The sequence below is a fragment of the Pezoporus flaviventris genome, unplaced genomic scaffold (genome assembly GCF_033815535.1).
Source record: "Pezoporus flaviventris isolate CSIRO_AGI_PZ_B2104156 unplaced genomic scaffold, CSIRO_AGI_Pfla_v1 ptg000007l, whole genome shotgun sequence".
NCBI classification, from domain to species: domain Eukaryota; kingdom Metazoa; phylum Chordata; class Aves; order Psittaciformes; family Psittacidae; genus Pezoporus; species Pezoporus flaviventris.
Window position 1 is genome coordinate 52,608,968 of NW_026892555.1, and position 16,897 is coordinate 52,625,864.

The 16,897-nt window shown below is 43.2% G+C and overlaps 1 protein-coding gene across 1 annotated transcript in view; it reads right to left on the reverse strand.

The window, feature by feature from the left end:
- Positions 1-450: 450 nt before the first annotated feature.
- Positions 451-16,897, reverse strand: part of APCDD1 (APC down-regulated 1) — a 28,075-nt gene continuing 11,628 nt past the window's right edge. Inside the window, exons 4-5 of the mRNA XM_061448805.1 lie at positions 3,553-3,874; positions 451-1,564 (exon numbers count right to left, since the gene is read on the reverse strand). Coding sequence (XP_061304789.1) covers positions 1,116-1,564; positions 3,553-3,874 — 771 coding nt within the window. The 3' untranslated portion in view covers positions 451-1,115. The remainder of the gene's footprint in view (positions 1,565-3,552; positions 3,875-16,897) is intronic.

Here is a 16,897-nt window from a genome sequence, read left to right on the forward strand (position 1 = left end):
GCCTTCTCCAAATCCACGGTAGCCAGCTCTTCCGATAGCTTCCAGAGAGGGCCCATGTTGTCCCTAGTCTGTTCAATCTGTCCAGCAAGGAGAAAAGGGAGGACGTGGCTGCATTTGTGCCACTTTTGCTCCTCCCTCTGGTAAGGCTGGGCCAGTCTAAATAGGGTTGCGTGTTACTACTCCACTTACTTCTTTACTTTGCCCGCCCGGCTGACAGCAAATCCAAGGCACAAATACTATGGGCAGAGCATGTAAAGTCTCAGCGCTATGAAAATGTAAGTCGTCCCTGCAGCCTCGTATCGCAGCTTACCTGCACTGTGTGCATCCGACAGGAATGCTTGTGTCTGGCTTTAAGGCGGCTTGGTTGTAACTACTCGCTAGAAACAAAGGGAGGCCTTGAAGCAATTACACGGCTAAGGAAATAAAACAAGAAAACATCTAAACCGCTGGTTATTTTTACAACTTAATGATTGTAAAAATAGCTTAAATTACTTGGAATATTTTTCTCATTAGAGGTATCAGCCGTTCAGCACTATCTGAACAGAGGGCTGTCGCTTCGCTGTTTCTTTGTATGTTACGAGCTGTGAGATAATGACAAGATAAACCTTTGTGGGTTTCCTCCTTATATACATATCTACATCAGAGCTGTGAAGTCAGAGGGGGAAGCTGCTATCACAGTACTGGCACAATACCGAGCCCTTCCCCAGAGCTATATTCTGATGAGAAATGGGGTGCTGGGGAGAAGAGTCCCACAGCGGTAAGATGGCAGAGATGGCTGAAGCAGGATCGTAACATTCACCCCAGCAGTTAAAAACAATAATAATAAAAGGAGACCCCCTCCCTCCCCCCAGAATTCTGCAGTCCTAAAGTGCAATTACTTTTGTGCAGTCATGTCAGGCCAGGGATCAGACTGGATGAAGTTCAAAGCACAAACATCAAACGGGTGCCGTTCGGGATTCGAGGAGGAGGGGGGAAGTAAGGAAAAGAACAACAGTTCTCAGGCATTCAAGTGCATCAAGAAAATAAATGTTCCTTTCTTTCAGAAGAAAAACAACCCCCAGTCTGGTGGAATCCTGGCTTTGTAGTCATGAAAAATAAGGGTTTTTTTTCCACTTCTAGCTGAGAATGTCCCAATATGACACAGTACAAATAAACACCAAAGCAAGAGCTGAGGTGCTGGGATATTTTCCTGGTGCCCTGCTGCTATACAGCCTTATTTTATTCTCCTCTGGTGACTCTTCAGATCTGGGTACAGAAGAAGCACACTGAATTAAAGGCATCTGATAGGAAGTGGCTCTCTTCTCCGGTCGGTCCGGGCTGGACCCATCGCTTGGTCTCTGGCCATTGTACAGCAAGTACCTGCCCCGGGCATCCTGCTCCATTTTGAAGATCTCGTACTCGGTGTGAGGTAGGCGGATACCGAGTGCAATGCAGCCATTCGTGTGGGTGACATCCTGCTGAACCCCAACTTGCCAGGACCCCTGTGCTCCACATTCATTCCCATTGAAGACATTGAGCAGTGAAGCTGTGGATATATCCATGGGAGTGACTTTCATGTGATTCACTGCAAGAGAGGACGAGAGGAGCTATTAGCAGAGGGATGAAAACAAAAGCAAAGGCAGCAGGCGGGTTGCAGTGTACCTGTGAAATCAGAATTGTCTCTCCCTGTTCATTCTTAAATCAAATTTTCATATTGCAGGTGTTGCCAGCAGATCTGTTTGCATCGTATGTCTTCGATGCAATTGCTTCTTGCACAGAACACATACACCACCCCCAACTCAGCTGAAGAAAACCTGATGGCTGCATATCTCAGCCAGAGATTAAGCAGAGCTTTTCATAAATTCCATACAATCCTTTATGGATAAAAGCCTGGTTTGTTGTATTAGGAGATAGGTAAAAGAGGAAACAATAAAACTATAATCATGTTTTATTACCATCTCCTTTAGCCCGTAAGTAGGGCTGTTTATCATGTATTTTTCATCATTTTCTAACATATATTACTCCATAAAGCTAATGAAATAATTGGCTCCAGTTGGAAGATTTGGAAGGTTCCACAGCTGCACTATCTTCCTGTATTACTTGTCCTTTTTGGCATGAACTACATGCCAGAATATAGCTGAACTACAGAGAGATGCATTTTCTCATGTCTCAGCAGTGACTGCAGCTTCTTCAGTTCTAACCTGCCTGTATTTCAAAAGAATTTATGACACGAAGTTGTATTTTTCAGCCAAGTTTAAAAGGTTGGGAAAAATCAAACCGAATGAGCCTATAGAAGCTGAATAGAGATTTTTCCTGGTGTGCGTCTGACACTGCATCAAGAAAAGGGGATCAGAATGGGTCAGTGCTGACCAGAATAGAAGGAAATAATGAGCCATCATGCCCCCCAGCACACCACAATCCCAATTCTCTTGCTATCGTTTTATAGTAAGACTTGTTGGGAGTTTTATTTTGAAGTTTTCTAAACAGACATTTGACCCGGTGACTCTACAGTTCACATTATTTGACCTAACTGGTGTAAAAGGTAATTTACAGAATCTGAACCTAAGAGTTTTAACAAAACCAAGTTAGTGACCTTGACCCATGATGTAAATTAGCATACCATAAACTAGAAATCCAAGCAAAAACTGGACTTCTCTCCGGGAGGTAAGCTGGGACACGCTGCATGCAGCTCTAAAGAGCAAATGTTCTGACAGGCAAGGGCATCTCCTGACTCCTATGAAAATCCCTGATTAGTAAATTGCTTTTTACAGTTAGATGCTTTCCTAAATTGGAGCCATGCAAGAAGCTTTAAGCTTCTCACATGGTAAGTGAAAGAAGGAGGAAAGAGACCACAGAGTGCCTGGGGCTTTCAGAAGCTCCGCTGGGGCTGGTGCCATGGCAGAACATCGTGTTTTGGAGATGTTTGTTTCTGTGAGTGGTTAAAGCCACTGAGCTCTTTGTACACAGGGTGCTATGGGGCTGTTTGCACAGGAAGATGCAGGGACCCAGATAGCGTCACCACTGTGTGCTGCTTCTCAAAATACTTGAGGGGTTTCTGTTATACGCATCTCGTCTTCACCGTGGTGGGATTAATCAGCAGTCCTTAGGGACATCCTCACTTGCTCTAGGGCTCCTTGGAAGCTGATGAAGACACATGCTGTTACATGTCTTCAACAGAAAATTGTTTATAGCACCTCAGACCTGAAATGCCTTCTGAAGGTGCTTTCCTCTCTCTACTGAAGGGAGCCTTAGGACACAGATCTAACCTTAGACACTTGCTTACATGCTTGAAGCCTGGCCACTGGACGCCAGGACTTAGTGATGCAAAATCTCACTTTCTTGAGCTGTACTTAAAGATCTCTGCCTCGGATGAGACTTGCTTCAGTGGTGTGAAATGCCATGCAGCTGTATAGTTTGGCTGGCATTCACACAACACCTGTGAGCTTCCCAAGAAATGACTAACTACTGGAAACAACAGAATGACACAATCAGCAACCAAACCATTACAAGTGAACTCTGCTCTGGTCCATAGCTACGTGACCAGCTCTGCCCCCATTTAACAAGACACACTACCTTTAAACACAAACTCTGTGCCACCCATGACTTTGGACGAGTGCACTCCCCGGCTGTAGCGTCCTTTGGCGTAGATGGTGAAGGTGGGGTGCTTGCAGATGGGGTCAGAGTAGTGATAGTAGTGACCTTCCCAGGTGTTGTTGTTGTCGTGGAAGATGAAGTGCCGAGTGAGGAAGAGGACCTCTGGTCTCACCTCGCAGCGCTGGCTCACCCACTCTCCGTGTAGCCCTATGGTCAGATCTGCCTTGGGGGGTAAGATGGGAGGATGGTGCTCATCTGAACGGTAGATGATTCTGCACGCAATGCATGTGCGGTCATGGTTCTGAAATGAGGCAGAGAGAAACCCTCATTAGGCATTATCAACGATACAGGGCAACGAATCAGGCCATCCCTTTCATGCCGAAGCAACACCAACTCGGCATTTTAAGGGATACACTGTCATTCCTTGTCGTGTTAGTGTTCTCCTGTTAATTTCACCCTTCAAAGCACCTGAAACATGGCACCATTTGGTTTTGTATACATAAGGCTGCACAATAGGAAAGCAGTTAAGAGATTAATTCCCTCATCTGCATTTATCTGAACATTTTAGTTCAGCTTTTTATAGAATCTAGAAAAGGCTGACTTTATCCTTCAAATAGTATGAGAAGCTGGCAGATGTTAATTTACTATGGTAGGGACTTGGCAACACTGGCTTTTGCTGAGCTCTTATTTTGCATCTGTTTTCCTTTTAGCTCCTTTTGTAGATAGACAGCAGTGTCCTAAGGACATTTTTCCTCACATCCACTTTGTTCAAGCTGTGGGGTACACCGAGTTAAGAGCAGAAGCTCCCTACGCAGCCACTGGGGTGGGAGATTTACGCAAATGCTTTTTCTTTGCACCCATTTCCATTCCTCTTTTCTGATATTTCTCCAGGCTCCCTCCATCATGTAAATGCTCATATTCATCACTCATACTTTCAAGTCCATGTGAGCTGCTGCGGAGTCAGCATTTCTCCACTCACTGCCTTCAGCTCATGGCACACTTTAGGGGGGACATTTACACAACCTTCGTTAGTGCCCTGAGTTTCTCCAGTAATGTGGCTGTAGGTATCTTCAGAGGATCAACATAAAACTCCCATGCTGTATCGCTTTTACACATATCAAACAGGGTTTATATTTGCCCCCATCTCAGACCAGATAGACACCAAAAGTCAGTGAGATCCATGACAAGTCTGCTATTCTGCATTCCTGCGATGTAGAATAATGGTCTATGTGAAAAATAATTATAAATGATGTAGCTCGGGTTGACCTGAACCAGCACTGGCCAACAGTCCTGCTCTGAGGAGGAAGGAGGTTGGACTTGGTGACCTCCAGAGGGTCTTTCCACCCCAAAACACATGGTCTCTTGTGAACCACGCGTCAGCAGGCTACTGAAGTGGATGCAGTTCTTTCCCACTGTGGAGTTTATTAACCAATTTTAAGGTACTTTTTTTCAGGTAAATTCTGCAAGCAGGTGCAAGGGCCACTGGTATCTCAGTGAAAATACAAAGAACACTCAATTGAGTAATTTAACTGCAGCTGGTGAAGTTAGTGCAGATTTGTGCCATAGTAACAGACAGCAGAGGCTGGTGCAAAACACCTGGTTCTGAACATCGAAAGCAGATAATGATAAGGACTGTGAAACTGAGCCATTTCCTGACATTGCAAATTGCAGGTTGGATTTTCTGATGGTCAAGAGTGGAACCAAGATCCAGTTATGTTTCCTATTTTGCTGTAGGTTTCTTGTGTGGCCTTCCTGTGTGACTTAACCTCATTTCATAGAAACACAGACAATTGCAGCTCTTCTGTTTAGGACAGGGCTGGTAGGAGGCTAAATAAAGACACTGAGCTGTCAGAAAGCAGACAGAAATTTCATGGGCCTGGAAATTCAAATAAAATATTCTAATAGTGTGTAGCTCTATTCCTGGAACAAACCTTCCAATACAGTCTGACAGAAGGCCAGTGTCCACCTTCCTCCTGCCTACAATAAAGTCTCAGCAGGTTTCCTCTGCAAGCTTGTTTGGGAGTTACAAAACCAGTCTGTTGAATCCCTAGCTCTCTTCAGAGGATGTTAGTCTTTTTCTCTGGAAAGCTCTCTGGTTTACTGAGTAGTTTGCGGCTCAGGATTGCTGGGGGGCAGATGACTTATAAATTACTAGGAAATGGGCTGGAGCTGGGAAAGGTGGAGACTATCTTGGCACACCTTGGGCAGCAGCAGAGCTGCCCCATTTCCACTGAGCTCCAGGGAGGATGCCAGAAGCTGAGCACTTACTGGTGCTGCAAGGGAACTTTTGGATGAGTTTGTGATTCTGTTCACTGCCAACCAAAGCACCAAGAAAACATGCAGCTTTGAACTGTTATAGAAATAACACTTTTTCTTCTTGGAGATCAGTATCTAAAAGATGCCACTGCTGCCTTCCATGGACACTGCAGTGATCCAGGCCGAGGGGTTGCTCTGGGGAAGATGGTGTCTATCAAGCACTCATTTCTCCAGAATGGCTGTTCTGACATGGGGCACACTGGTGTCACTGCTTCCTAACACAATAAACTGCACTGATGACAGTAACTTTATTCTGTGATTGCCCCACTCACATAAAGTCAAGCAAGAAAGTGAGGAAAAGACAGTGTTGTAAAACTAAACATAGCTTATATAAGCTGAACTGGTTAATAGAAGAAGACAATTTCTGCTACAGTCCCTTCTCTATTGAAGTTGAAAGCTCTTATCAGCTTCTAGAGGAGACCCTGCCTGAGCAATATGGCGGTTTGGTTTATATTCCCATTTCCCTCTCAGGAGCCTGTCCTCCGCAATCAGTTCGTGAGCCAAAACCAATTCAACCTGGGAACCACTGATTTCTGTTGCCCTTGTTCAAAATATGAAGAAAAACAAATGGAAACCCAGCCTGTTGTCTTTTTGGTCACCCTTGGCTGTTTGCGGGATTCCTCTGTTGTTTCTCAGGTCTAGTGAATGGACAAGGAGGAGATGTGTAATCAGTCCTATTTGCAGCAACATTGGGTTTTTTTTAAACTTTCTCGACCAGGAAGGACAATCAAGCATAAATGTTCTTTGCTGTTCTAGCGGTGATTTTAGGTCTCATCACTCCTCTACAATATTAAAAGGAATGGGTATTATGAGTCAAGGCTCTGATGCTGGGTTGGGAGTATTATCATAGTTTGACATCTCCTCTGTCATACTGGGAGTGTAGAAGGTGTAGACTGGTAACACTTGCAGCTGCTTAGTCCATTGGTTGTGGCCAGCAGCCGAGTAGGCAGAAGGTCCATGGAGCTCCATGGTGGAAAAAAATTTGTAACTACAAGCAGCCCATTTCTTCTTATCAGAGGGGGGTTCATGTTGCAGTGTGAGTACAGTGTCTGCCATTGTGTGGAGTGGAGGTGACTCCCTGGGCCAACTCAAGGAAGGCCCAGGTTAACTCAGTGCTAAACTTCACTTTGATTTCTGTGAGCTGTCTGGCTCTTTGATCTCTGCAGTGCTGAACTGCTGTAACTCTGTGCAGCCCTTCTAATTCCAAAGGCTTTGCACCAGCTCAGAAGGTCTGGCCAGTTGCACTGCTGCCTACCTTCTAGCTACTGGTGGTGTGCCTGGATGGAGGGATGAGGTGAATGGGCACATTTTACAATGAACACGGAGTGGGACAGGGAGAGGTTGGCGTGGTGAGGGTGGAAGCAGAAGCATGCCTTTTGCAACAGTGAGACATCAGGCAGGCTTAGGCACCTCATACAGCCTGAACACATCGCTTCCCTGAGACAAGCACTTGTATCTAAGCCCACATAAATGTTTGGTTTTTTTTTTTCCTGTGATAGTATCTTTCACAGAGTTATGAACTTCTTAGTGGAAGCATATGCCACGTGTGAACTCCCTTAGTACAATTCTGTCCAAGTAATGGATGAGGGAAAGATCTGGCTTTGTTATGAGGCAATTTGACTTAATTATGGAGTAATTTACATTTAACAATTGAGTGTATTTTTCACTGTTGCTATTTCAGGTCAGCTGCTCTTGGCTCTTAATTATGCTGGCTGAGGCTTCGCAAATCACTCCCTTTCCATGTGTCTCACGGAAAGATTATTTTCTAAAAACAGAGTTCAAAGAAAACAGGGAACACAGGCAGAGGACATTCGTGTCCAAACACGATTAAATACTCTCTAATAAAAAGCTCATTTGGGCATGACATAAACTAAAAAGCAATAAAATGAGCAGTGGACAGGATGAACATCTGTTTTATGTTCTGATTATCTAGGTGTACAATGCAGTACTTTTAATCGTGGGGTCTGACTAAAAGGACCAGTTCCTGAAATGGCTGCTTCCTAATGACTGGAAGGTCCCTTCCCATACCGAGTGCCTCCTTGTAGCTCTGCAGTGCCAAGCCCATCGTGCCCCAACTCCTTGCTCTCACAGGTGTTTCTTTAAAGCAAATTATCAATTAATCCATGAGGCCATGTGGCCTGAAACAAGCCTGAACCTGGCTGGAAACACAGTTCTTGTACTAGGGACAAAATAGCCTGTGATCTGAAAATTTCCACCAACATTTCTCCTCATCCCTCTCGCCTGCTGCCTCAGCTGAAGTGGTAACAGGGCCAGAGAACTCTGGAAGCCAAGCAGGGAGGTTTCTAATAGAAAAAGGCAAAGAAGGATGAGGTTCCTTGATCTTTTTCCCAGTTGCTGTGGATAGTCAGAAACATAAACCCTCTCAGCATCGTTTAATTTTCTCTTGAATTCCATGGGATTCTATGGCTGCCTAAGGCTAATTTGCTTCTAATAATTTCATAGTGTTTTTTTATGGCCCCGGCCAAAAAAACTATCACACAATTGCTCTTTAAGCAATGGTGAAATAAGCTTTAAGTAACACCTAAAAGGATCTTTTTGGAAGGTGTTCTAGTTTTCTTTGAACACCTTTATATTTCAAGGCTGTTGACATCTATATGTATCTGTATAAGAATAAGACATCTATGGACCTAATGTTTTTCAAAATGTACAGAAAATCTATCTTTTCCTTATAGTTAAAGCAGAAGCTGAAATAGATGCTTAGTATTGAGGAGAGGACCTGCAGGGTGTACTGCAAGCTGTATTTAGGGACAAAACAAACAATCACTAATAGTAAGGAGCAATACAGTTATTTTTCAACTGAACACCTTGTTCAAAACATATTTCTTCTCTATCAATCTACTTATTCTTTATATCTTGAAAATGTGTCTGTATTTCAATCTGAAAATTTTAAAGCACCATTTGTCTGAAACAGCTCAAATTGTGACTCAACCTTTCTCGTGTAGAATTACACCAGATCACTTTTGTGATATTTGGATACATAATAGAAAATTAACATAATCTCAACTAGAACTTACTGGTTTTTAATGGAAGATTCATTGCTCAGACTACTTATGAGAGATGCAGTGTGTTCTTAGCAGAATAACATTAAAAGTTAATGTGATATTTTTCATTAGATTCTTATTCTTAAAAGGACATTTTAATGGAGAATGTTGACCATTTTCTGACAGACTTCCTCTTTTTTTTTTTTTTCATAGTTGCAAATACGTGGTATTTTACCAGACTGGACACATTAAGATGACAAAATCATAGAAGGCAGAGATGTGCAGTAAGGTCCTAAACCATCCAAAGATAGGGCAGCTCCTGTGATAGGAGCCCTGGTGTTGGGGCAGATGTGGGACTGCTGTTGTTCAGAGAAGCAGTGGACAATTCTGAGCAGCAGTGAACCCAATTAGCTTTCTCAGTAGCTGTTTCACACCTGCAAGGTCTTTAAACCTGCATGGAATTAAACAGCCATTTCCCAAATTAATTTGGGAAATCAGCTCTTCTTCTTTTTCTGTCTGGAGCCACTGCATGGTGGACACATCCTTCCCATACCATAACACAGCTAAAAGATTCAGGTAACAGCTCTGCCTCGGCAGGATGGAAAAGCGCACACTGTTCAAAATGAGATGGGCTGCCTTTGGACTCCTCATTGCTAGCCTCTTCCCTCCCAGCAATGCCAGTATCAAACCCAAACCCAACCCAAATCCCTGGGCAGAGCAGTGGCTTCTTTTTTGTAATGCCTCCCCTGGGGCTCAGGCCTTCCAGCTTTCACCTTTTACTCAAACCCAGATATTCAACGTGGCTACTCTAAGTACATCCTTCCCTCCCTTGTCTCTCCTTAAGACCTGCTGCCACCACTCTCCTGCTCACTTACAGTAAGACCATACTGAAGTCACTTACTTCAAACTTCTGTAGCGATATCCTGCTTCATCAAGTCATGTATTGACATTAATAATATTTCCAGAACACTACTTGTGCTGTCTGAGCCCCCATGTCTATGCTGATGGCTGTAGCATGGGAAGCTTTATTGGAAGATCCAAGTTCTCAGCTGATATAAACCCACCTTTGGCCAGCCTGATTTGCACTGGTTGCCAGTGCATGACAAGAAGCAGGTCTCATTCATGGTTTAAAAAAGAGGACAGGTTGCATCTATATGGTATCATGAGAAGCAAGGTCTAGAAAAAGCCCCAGCAGACACCCCAGTGCCCTTCTGCACCCTCCCATCACCAGAGAAAATGCTCCTGATCAGCTGTGAAGCCTGCACAAGGCAGCCTAGGCTCTAGTTGTTCACAAGGTCAGGTTGCTCTTGCATTGGAGGCTTCCCTTTTAGGATGGATCTGACATTGTCTATGCAGTGTTACTGGATGGGCCATGTAGCAGCAACTGGGTCCAGTAAGTTGCATGCAGCATATCCTTGTTGCAGGGAGATGCGTGGTGAGGGACCAGGCACTGGTTTTCCTCAAGTGTGGGCTCAGGACTGAACTGTGTGTGCAGTGTAGACCTACCTGGTGGTTTGGGATCTTGTAGGGTCCAACAGTCACAAAAGCTGGGGTAGGAAAACCCTGCTATGTGAATGCACGTATTACCATGAGGGAAAGCACTGAAGAACGGGGGAAAGAAAAGCCACGCTTAGTAATGCTCTCTCACACCCACCCAAATACCATGTGTCACGGGCAGGGCTAGATGGGACTAGAAGGAGGCATGCCTGGTCAGGATGCTTCAAACCTCACCACCCGAGAAAAACAGGTACCAGGCTTTACTGCTAGAAATTGAGTGTTCCCAGGATGAGTACAGATGGAAACCCTTGGGAGAACCAATTCAATTCAAGGAAATGCTTCCAACTCATCAAAACAAGCTGGATACCTTTGCCTCACAGTGCCAAGGAGCAGAGTCCACAGAAAGGACACTTTTATCGCTCAATATCAAGCTCTGCTCCTCCACTGCTCTAGATAACTGCAGACCAAGACAACAGTTTAACAAATGGCTACAATATCCCTCCACCACAAAAGTGATAATTTGCAGGCTTTCCATGACCTCATATGAAGCTGAGCTGGCTAATGTGCATTAGGCTGGCTCTGGGGAGTTGACAAGCACGGCTTGACACAGTTGTAATTCAGCCTGCCAAATGGAATGAAGGCTAACAAAGATTTAAAACTTTAATTAAAAATCTTGAAGCAAGTGAACTGCTGGAGACAGCGGTAACTCCTTTGCAGGGCTGTCAGTTTGGGATTTCTTTTGGTGGGGAACAGAGGTGCTGCGAGCAGGAAGGAGGGTGGAGATATGCTCAGATTTATCTGCAAGTGTGTACTATATATTTTAAGATATTGAGGAATGGTTTTTATTAACTGCTATCATGAAGGGCAAGATAGTGAAGGAATCTGAAGGCACCACCATTACACAACTGATCTATGATGTCAATTCTGTTGCACAAGCCTGCATAAATCAGAAATAAACACAACCAACATGAAATGCCCGTCTTCTGGTTGTTCTTTTCCGATATAAACTGCTTTAGGCTGGGCAAAAGATAAGAACAAAGAGAAAAACAGCCTTTTTCTCAGATGAATGTGCTTGCATGTCATCTATCCCACTAAACTGATAGTAATTTATGATGACATGAATATTGTGGGAAGTATCAAACAAAAAAAATCTTGGAAAACATGAAGGGACAGTTTGAATGTCCATTTTCAGGAGCGGAGTATTCCAAACTAAAGCTGCCGTATGTGTTCATTATGTCTTTAAAATCAACCTCTGAACCATGTAGCAATACTACCAGTGAGTCCTCCCTCCCCTCTTACAAAAGGTGAAGCAACTGTGGTTAGATGCCAGCAATAAGGAGGGTGTTAGTAGGTTAGATACATATGATGAGTTTATATAAAGGCCGGTGTTTTATTTTGCTAGGCTAAATAGTTAATTTCAATCCCTGGTACTGTATTTGTGTTGGGGCAGGTTTTTACTGCAGTTGCAGAACAAGCAGTGGTAGTTAAATCAACAAAGGCAAATAGAGTTTTAAAAGCAACACAGCTTTCAAAGGTTCACACAGAGAGTGAAAAGCAGTCTTTTGCTCTAGACCTCACCTAGCTCTAATGCCAGAGTAGGCAGTAGATGCAGAGTGGCACCTTCAGAGGAGCACTATTCTGCAAAGCCACAGCCAACAGCGCTGCCGAGTGCCACAGGGACCAGTCTCTGCTAAAAGTTGTTTGCTACTCTTATCTCTGCAGGGCATCACACATGCTGTTATTGCTCATAAACCCGGAATTTACCTATTTGAACATTCTTCTGAATATTCTTTCTTTGCTTGCCCTAACCGAGAGCCTTCTGCAAGTAATAATGAACAAAAGAATCCCTTCAAGTGTTGGTTAATCTAGAAGTCTAGTTACACTACTCTGACAGACAAAGGAGTTTTGTCCTCCAAGATTACACTTTTTGTTTGAGATAATGTTTTGCACGTTTCTCTGAGGCACTTCATATGTTTAACATCTATTTATTGACTTACGCTCACATTTCCCTGGGAGCTCCTCAAGGACATACCATTCTCCTATAGATGAAGTCACTGAGTTTCAAAGAGATGAAGACTCAGATTTTGAAAAGCATGAAAAATGTTGAGCACTTTGTTCTTTCACCACCTGATACATGAAAGTGCGAACACCAGCCTCCATGCGCTGAATCTGCATTAGCTGCAAATGCCAGGTGCTGCTGGAAGTCAGCTCCCAGTGGCAAATAAACTTGTAATAGAGAATCAATCCATTGGAATTGTGTTTTCAAGGGGAAATGTCCTACTGAAAGTGCGTGGCCAGCAAATGCTTGAGCATGGTGAAGGCAGAAGGAAGGTTATCCTGGGTTGATTGTGATGTTCCAGACCATTCCAAGCTTTTTCCCAAATAATGATCTAACTAGAATGACCGGTCATCAGAGCTCTGCTGTGATCTTTCCCTTTACTCTGTCAGATGATAAAATAGGACAAGGAGTTCTTTGTTTACAAAGCACTACTGCTGAGGCAATTACATGTGGAGTAAGTGTTCCAGTATTGCTGTTGCACACATTTCCTGTAGTTTTAGAGCAGTTATCTCTGAAAACATCTTCTGTCCCTCTGCATAGCAGATGAATACTGCATTCGAGCCTTCCTTCACGCTACAAGTCCATGGATGTATGCATAAATAAGATGTGATTTTACAACCCATCAGCCAGACTCCCTGGTGTTGTCCTTATTGGGAATATTTTGCATAGTATGTGTGATGATGTCCAAGCAGTTCCCCTGTCCTGCCCTTTTTACCCATGTGGTCTGTCATGCTGACTGAAAAAGTTGTATGGGCAATAGCTTGAATCCCTTGGTAAACTCTCAATGTCAAGAGACATCAAAATGTTCAGCCCTGTTCATCAGCAAGTCCTAACTAGTATATTGAGCAAGGCTAGAGGACTGCTAAAATAAATCTGTACAGTGGCCTATTCAGCTGCAGTTAGGAACTTCCATGTATTTTACAGGAGGAATTTGTTTAAGGTATGCTCTTATCTAAGGGTATTTGTAGAGCCTTAAGAGATGACATATGATATATTTTTAAAAGATCCCTGATATTATATGAACCCTTGAGATATGGTAATCTGTGAATTTATTCAGATTTGTAGCTCAGCATAAAGCTGTCTGGTTTCTGGACAGCCCTTTTGATTTACCATCCTGTGGTGAAATCACTGCAGGAATTTGGAAAAGATCCAATTCTATTTGTTTAAAGTCCCGATCATGTGGCTTTGGCGTTCCTAACGTATCCAGCAATCATTTGCTTTTAATTACCGTTCATTTCAACCACATAAGTAATGAATGTGGCTACCACATCCAACTTACAGGTTGTATAAACTCTTGAGCTGGGTGGAACTTTCTTCTATATAGAGGCTTAACCATAAATTTAACTCAAAATGTGAATCCTCTTAACTTATTTTAGGCAGGCCTTTATAAGTTTAAAATAAAAATAAATAAAAAGGAAATGAAAAAGCCTTAAATGAAAGATTGCACACAATACACCTGATTCACTTCAGAAGCAATTTCCTGGCCTCCCTAACCTCTTGGTATGACTGTAGAAACCTTAAAAAAACAAGTTGATTTAACATTTCTATTTATTCATGGTGTCCAGTTTCCAGAGGAGTCTGTGACTTGTAGTTTTAAACTCAGTTTAGCATTTAAACTCATTTTCAGCTGAGTCCCAGTGGAGCAACAATTAGAAAAGGAAAAGAGTTCAAAGAAGAAGGGTTATAACCTTTCAACGGTATGTTTGCCTGGACCTTTAAAAAAAACCCATCTCTGTTACTATTCTTCCTACATTTGGCAAACATGAGGTCAGACAGCCGGGTTGAGAACCTGTTGATGTAGAGACCTTCATGGTCGGATACAAACCAACACCCAGGAGTCTTTCATGGCAGCTGAGGCAAAGGTTCATTTTTCAGGGGTAAGTTTCTTTATGCTGTGCTGAAAGCCTAGTATCAGCAGGCCTACCTCCTCTTGATAAAAAAGAAATCTCACATCAAATCTGAGCAAGAGGAACCTACCAAAAACCACAAAAAGAAGCTGCGCTGTTGCGCACTTAAAACTTGCGTTAAACCTATGCATCTTTTCCTGTTGAAGGCTCTAGCTGAGACTGGTGTCCCGGAAATCCAGACGCTGTATATATGCATTGAGAGAGCCAAGCAGACCATGCAGGCAATGGTTGGAGGAGGAACAGAGGTAATGTAACTTGTCAGAAGTCGTAACTGGCCAAACTGAGAGTTGAGCAGTGGCCTGCAAGTCAGGACCTGGGGCCCCCATTTATCAAACTGCAGTGGTTTCATCACAAAGAGCTGGAATGTGTACATATTTTCATGTACTCAAAGTTAACCTTTGCTTTCTATACTAACAGCGCTTTCTGTAGCCATTAGTACTGTTACGAATGGGCTTCCAGAGTCATAAATTCAGCCTCAAGATTCAGCCTTTGACAAGACCTGGCTACCAAGAATCGTCTTTGGTATTCATTGGTATTCATTTGGTATTCATGAATACAAACGGACAGCTGATCGGCTTGTTCTCCACCAGTTCTTGTAAATATATGATGGGGAAACTTCCCTTGAGATCCACACAGCAGGCTTTTTACTATTGGAGCACATGGATACCGCTGGGCAGGAACTGCCTGTCTGGACATGTGGGACTGAGGGATAATGGCATGCAGAGTGACTCAGGCAGGCAGGCTGAGGCTGCGCTTATTTTCCACATAGAGATGTCACCCACTCAGGTCAGAATGGATCAAATTATGCCTGAAATAATGAGCTTTGTGAACGTAACTGAGAGGTTCCGTGCTCTCACAGTTTATCTAGCTAACCTGGCTCAAGAAACAGACCTCTTTTAAAAGACTCAATCCCTTAAATTTCAGCACTATATTTTAGATGCATTATAGTTTAGAGGGCAAAACTGGTGCTACAGTAGCAGAAGAAAACAGGAAAGTTGTTATCAATGTGTCCTAAAAATTACAGCATACCTGGACAAATCTCTTACTTTCATAAAACCGGCTGATAGTACCCCTGATCATTCTGCCTGTAATAAACTTACTACAAAGTGGAAGTGTAAACATTTCCGATATTATCTATCAGTTCATAGTAAGACAACTAGATAAGACAACTAGATTTGACCAGAAAAAATAATCAGCTAGGGTGAATTAAATCAAGATTTTGTCTCTGGTTCATGTGGTCAGAAAAAGATCTACAGTATTTTCTACAGGTACGACGTATGTCTAGTGCCAGGTAGTCTGTACCTACAGATACCTGCAAGGAAGAGATTTAGGAAAGAACTCTCACTCCCAAATAAGCAAAGACATAGTCAAAGTGCTTGCCTGAATTAATTGAAGAAAAGAAAAATTTTGACGAGGAACACACTGTGGTTCATGTGCTGCTGCTGCAACTCCATTTTGGGAAATGTGTTTAAAAAGAAAACTCAAATTTGTCCTTGATCACTTGAAGAGAGCATAAGCATGACAGAAATGACAACAGCTTTCATGCAGACACAGAGGTGACCATGGATTAAAATTATCCCTAGGCGAGGCTATTAAAATGATTAAAAGCAGATCACATCAAGTCCAGAACTATTGAAATCTGATGTTCAAAGGAGGCAGACACAACCCAGGGCAGACGGCTTTGAATGGAAAGGAAAGCCAAGGCTTTCTCATCAAAACTCTCCCCTCCCCTGTTGTGTTTCCTGCTATTGCTGATAAGCTGTAGCTGATTTTTGAATCGTTTGTGATGAGGTGATTAAAAATGGTGATAACCCATTAGCTGGAAGTGATGCTGCGGCAGCGCCCAGCTGGAGCACACCAATGGCAGCGGCACCCGGCAATGTGGTTCCAATCGCCGTCTGCCTTTGAAATGTCACCAGGAAAGATCTATAGACAGCCCTCCTGCTAGAGGCCAACAGTGTCTGCTCTTCCTGTTTGATTTTTATTTAGCTTACTATGGGTCGATCAGCTCCCAATGAAGCTGGGGGCACTTTGAGGCCCCTTTAACAACCAAATTATCGAATGGAATTAGAGCCCCATTTGAAATTCACCTGTTTTTCATTTTATTAATGTGTGTGCCTGCATCTGGATCCATGACCTGTACAGCCCATCAGTTTTTCCCCTTTATGCTGCTCCTTTCATGTGCCTACCTTCTAATTTCCTCTTTTTCTCTTCAGGTTATGGATCACACAACTTCAATATGCTGATACAGTTTGATTGCCTCACTTCCTGACACTCCTGCAGCTATACAAGCATCCACTGATGCTTGTTTCTCTTCTCCTTTCTCAAGTCCTGTATGAAGATTTCTTCTCAGCTGCTAGCTTACAGCCATGGTCTCAGCCAACCACTCCCTCCTCTGCATAGGAGCCTTTGATTCCATCTTCAGAGTGGCCTCTATTGACTTTAGTTCATCAGGCTACTTTTTTTGCATATCTGATGCAGTCACATAAACCACAGCTAAATGGTCCCCCATAAAATACATTCTGTGATTTTTTTGTTAATTG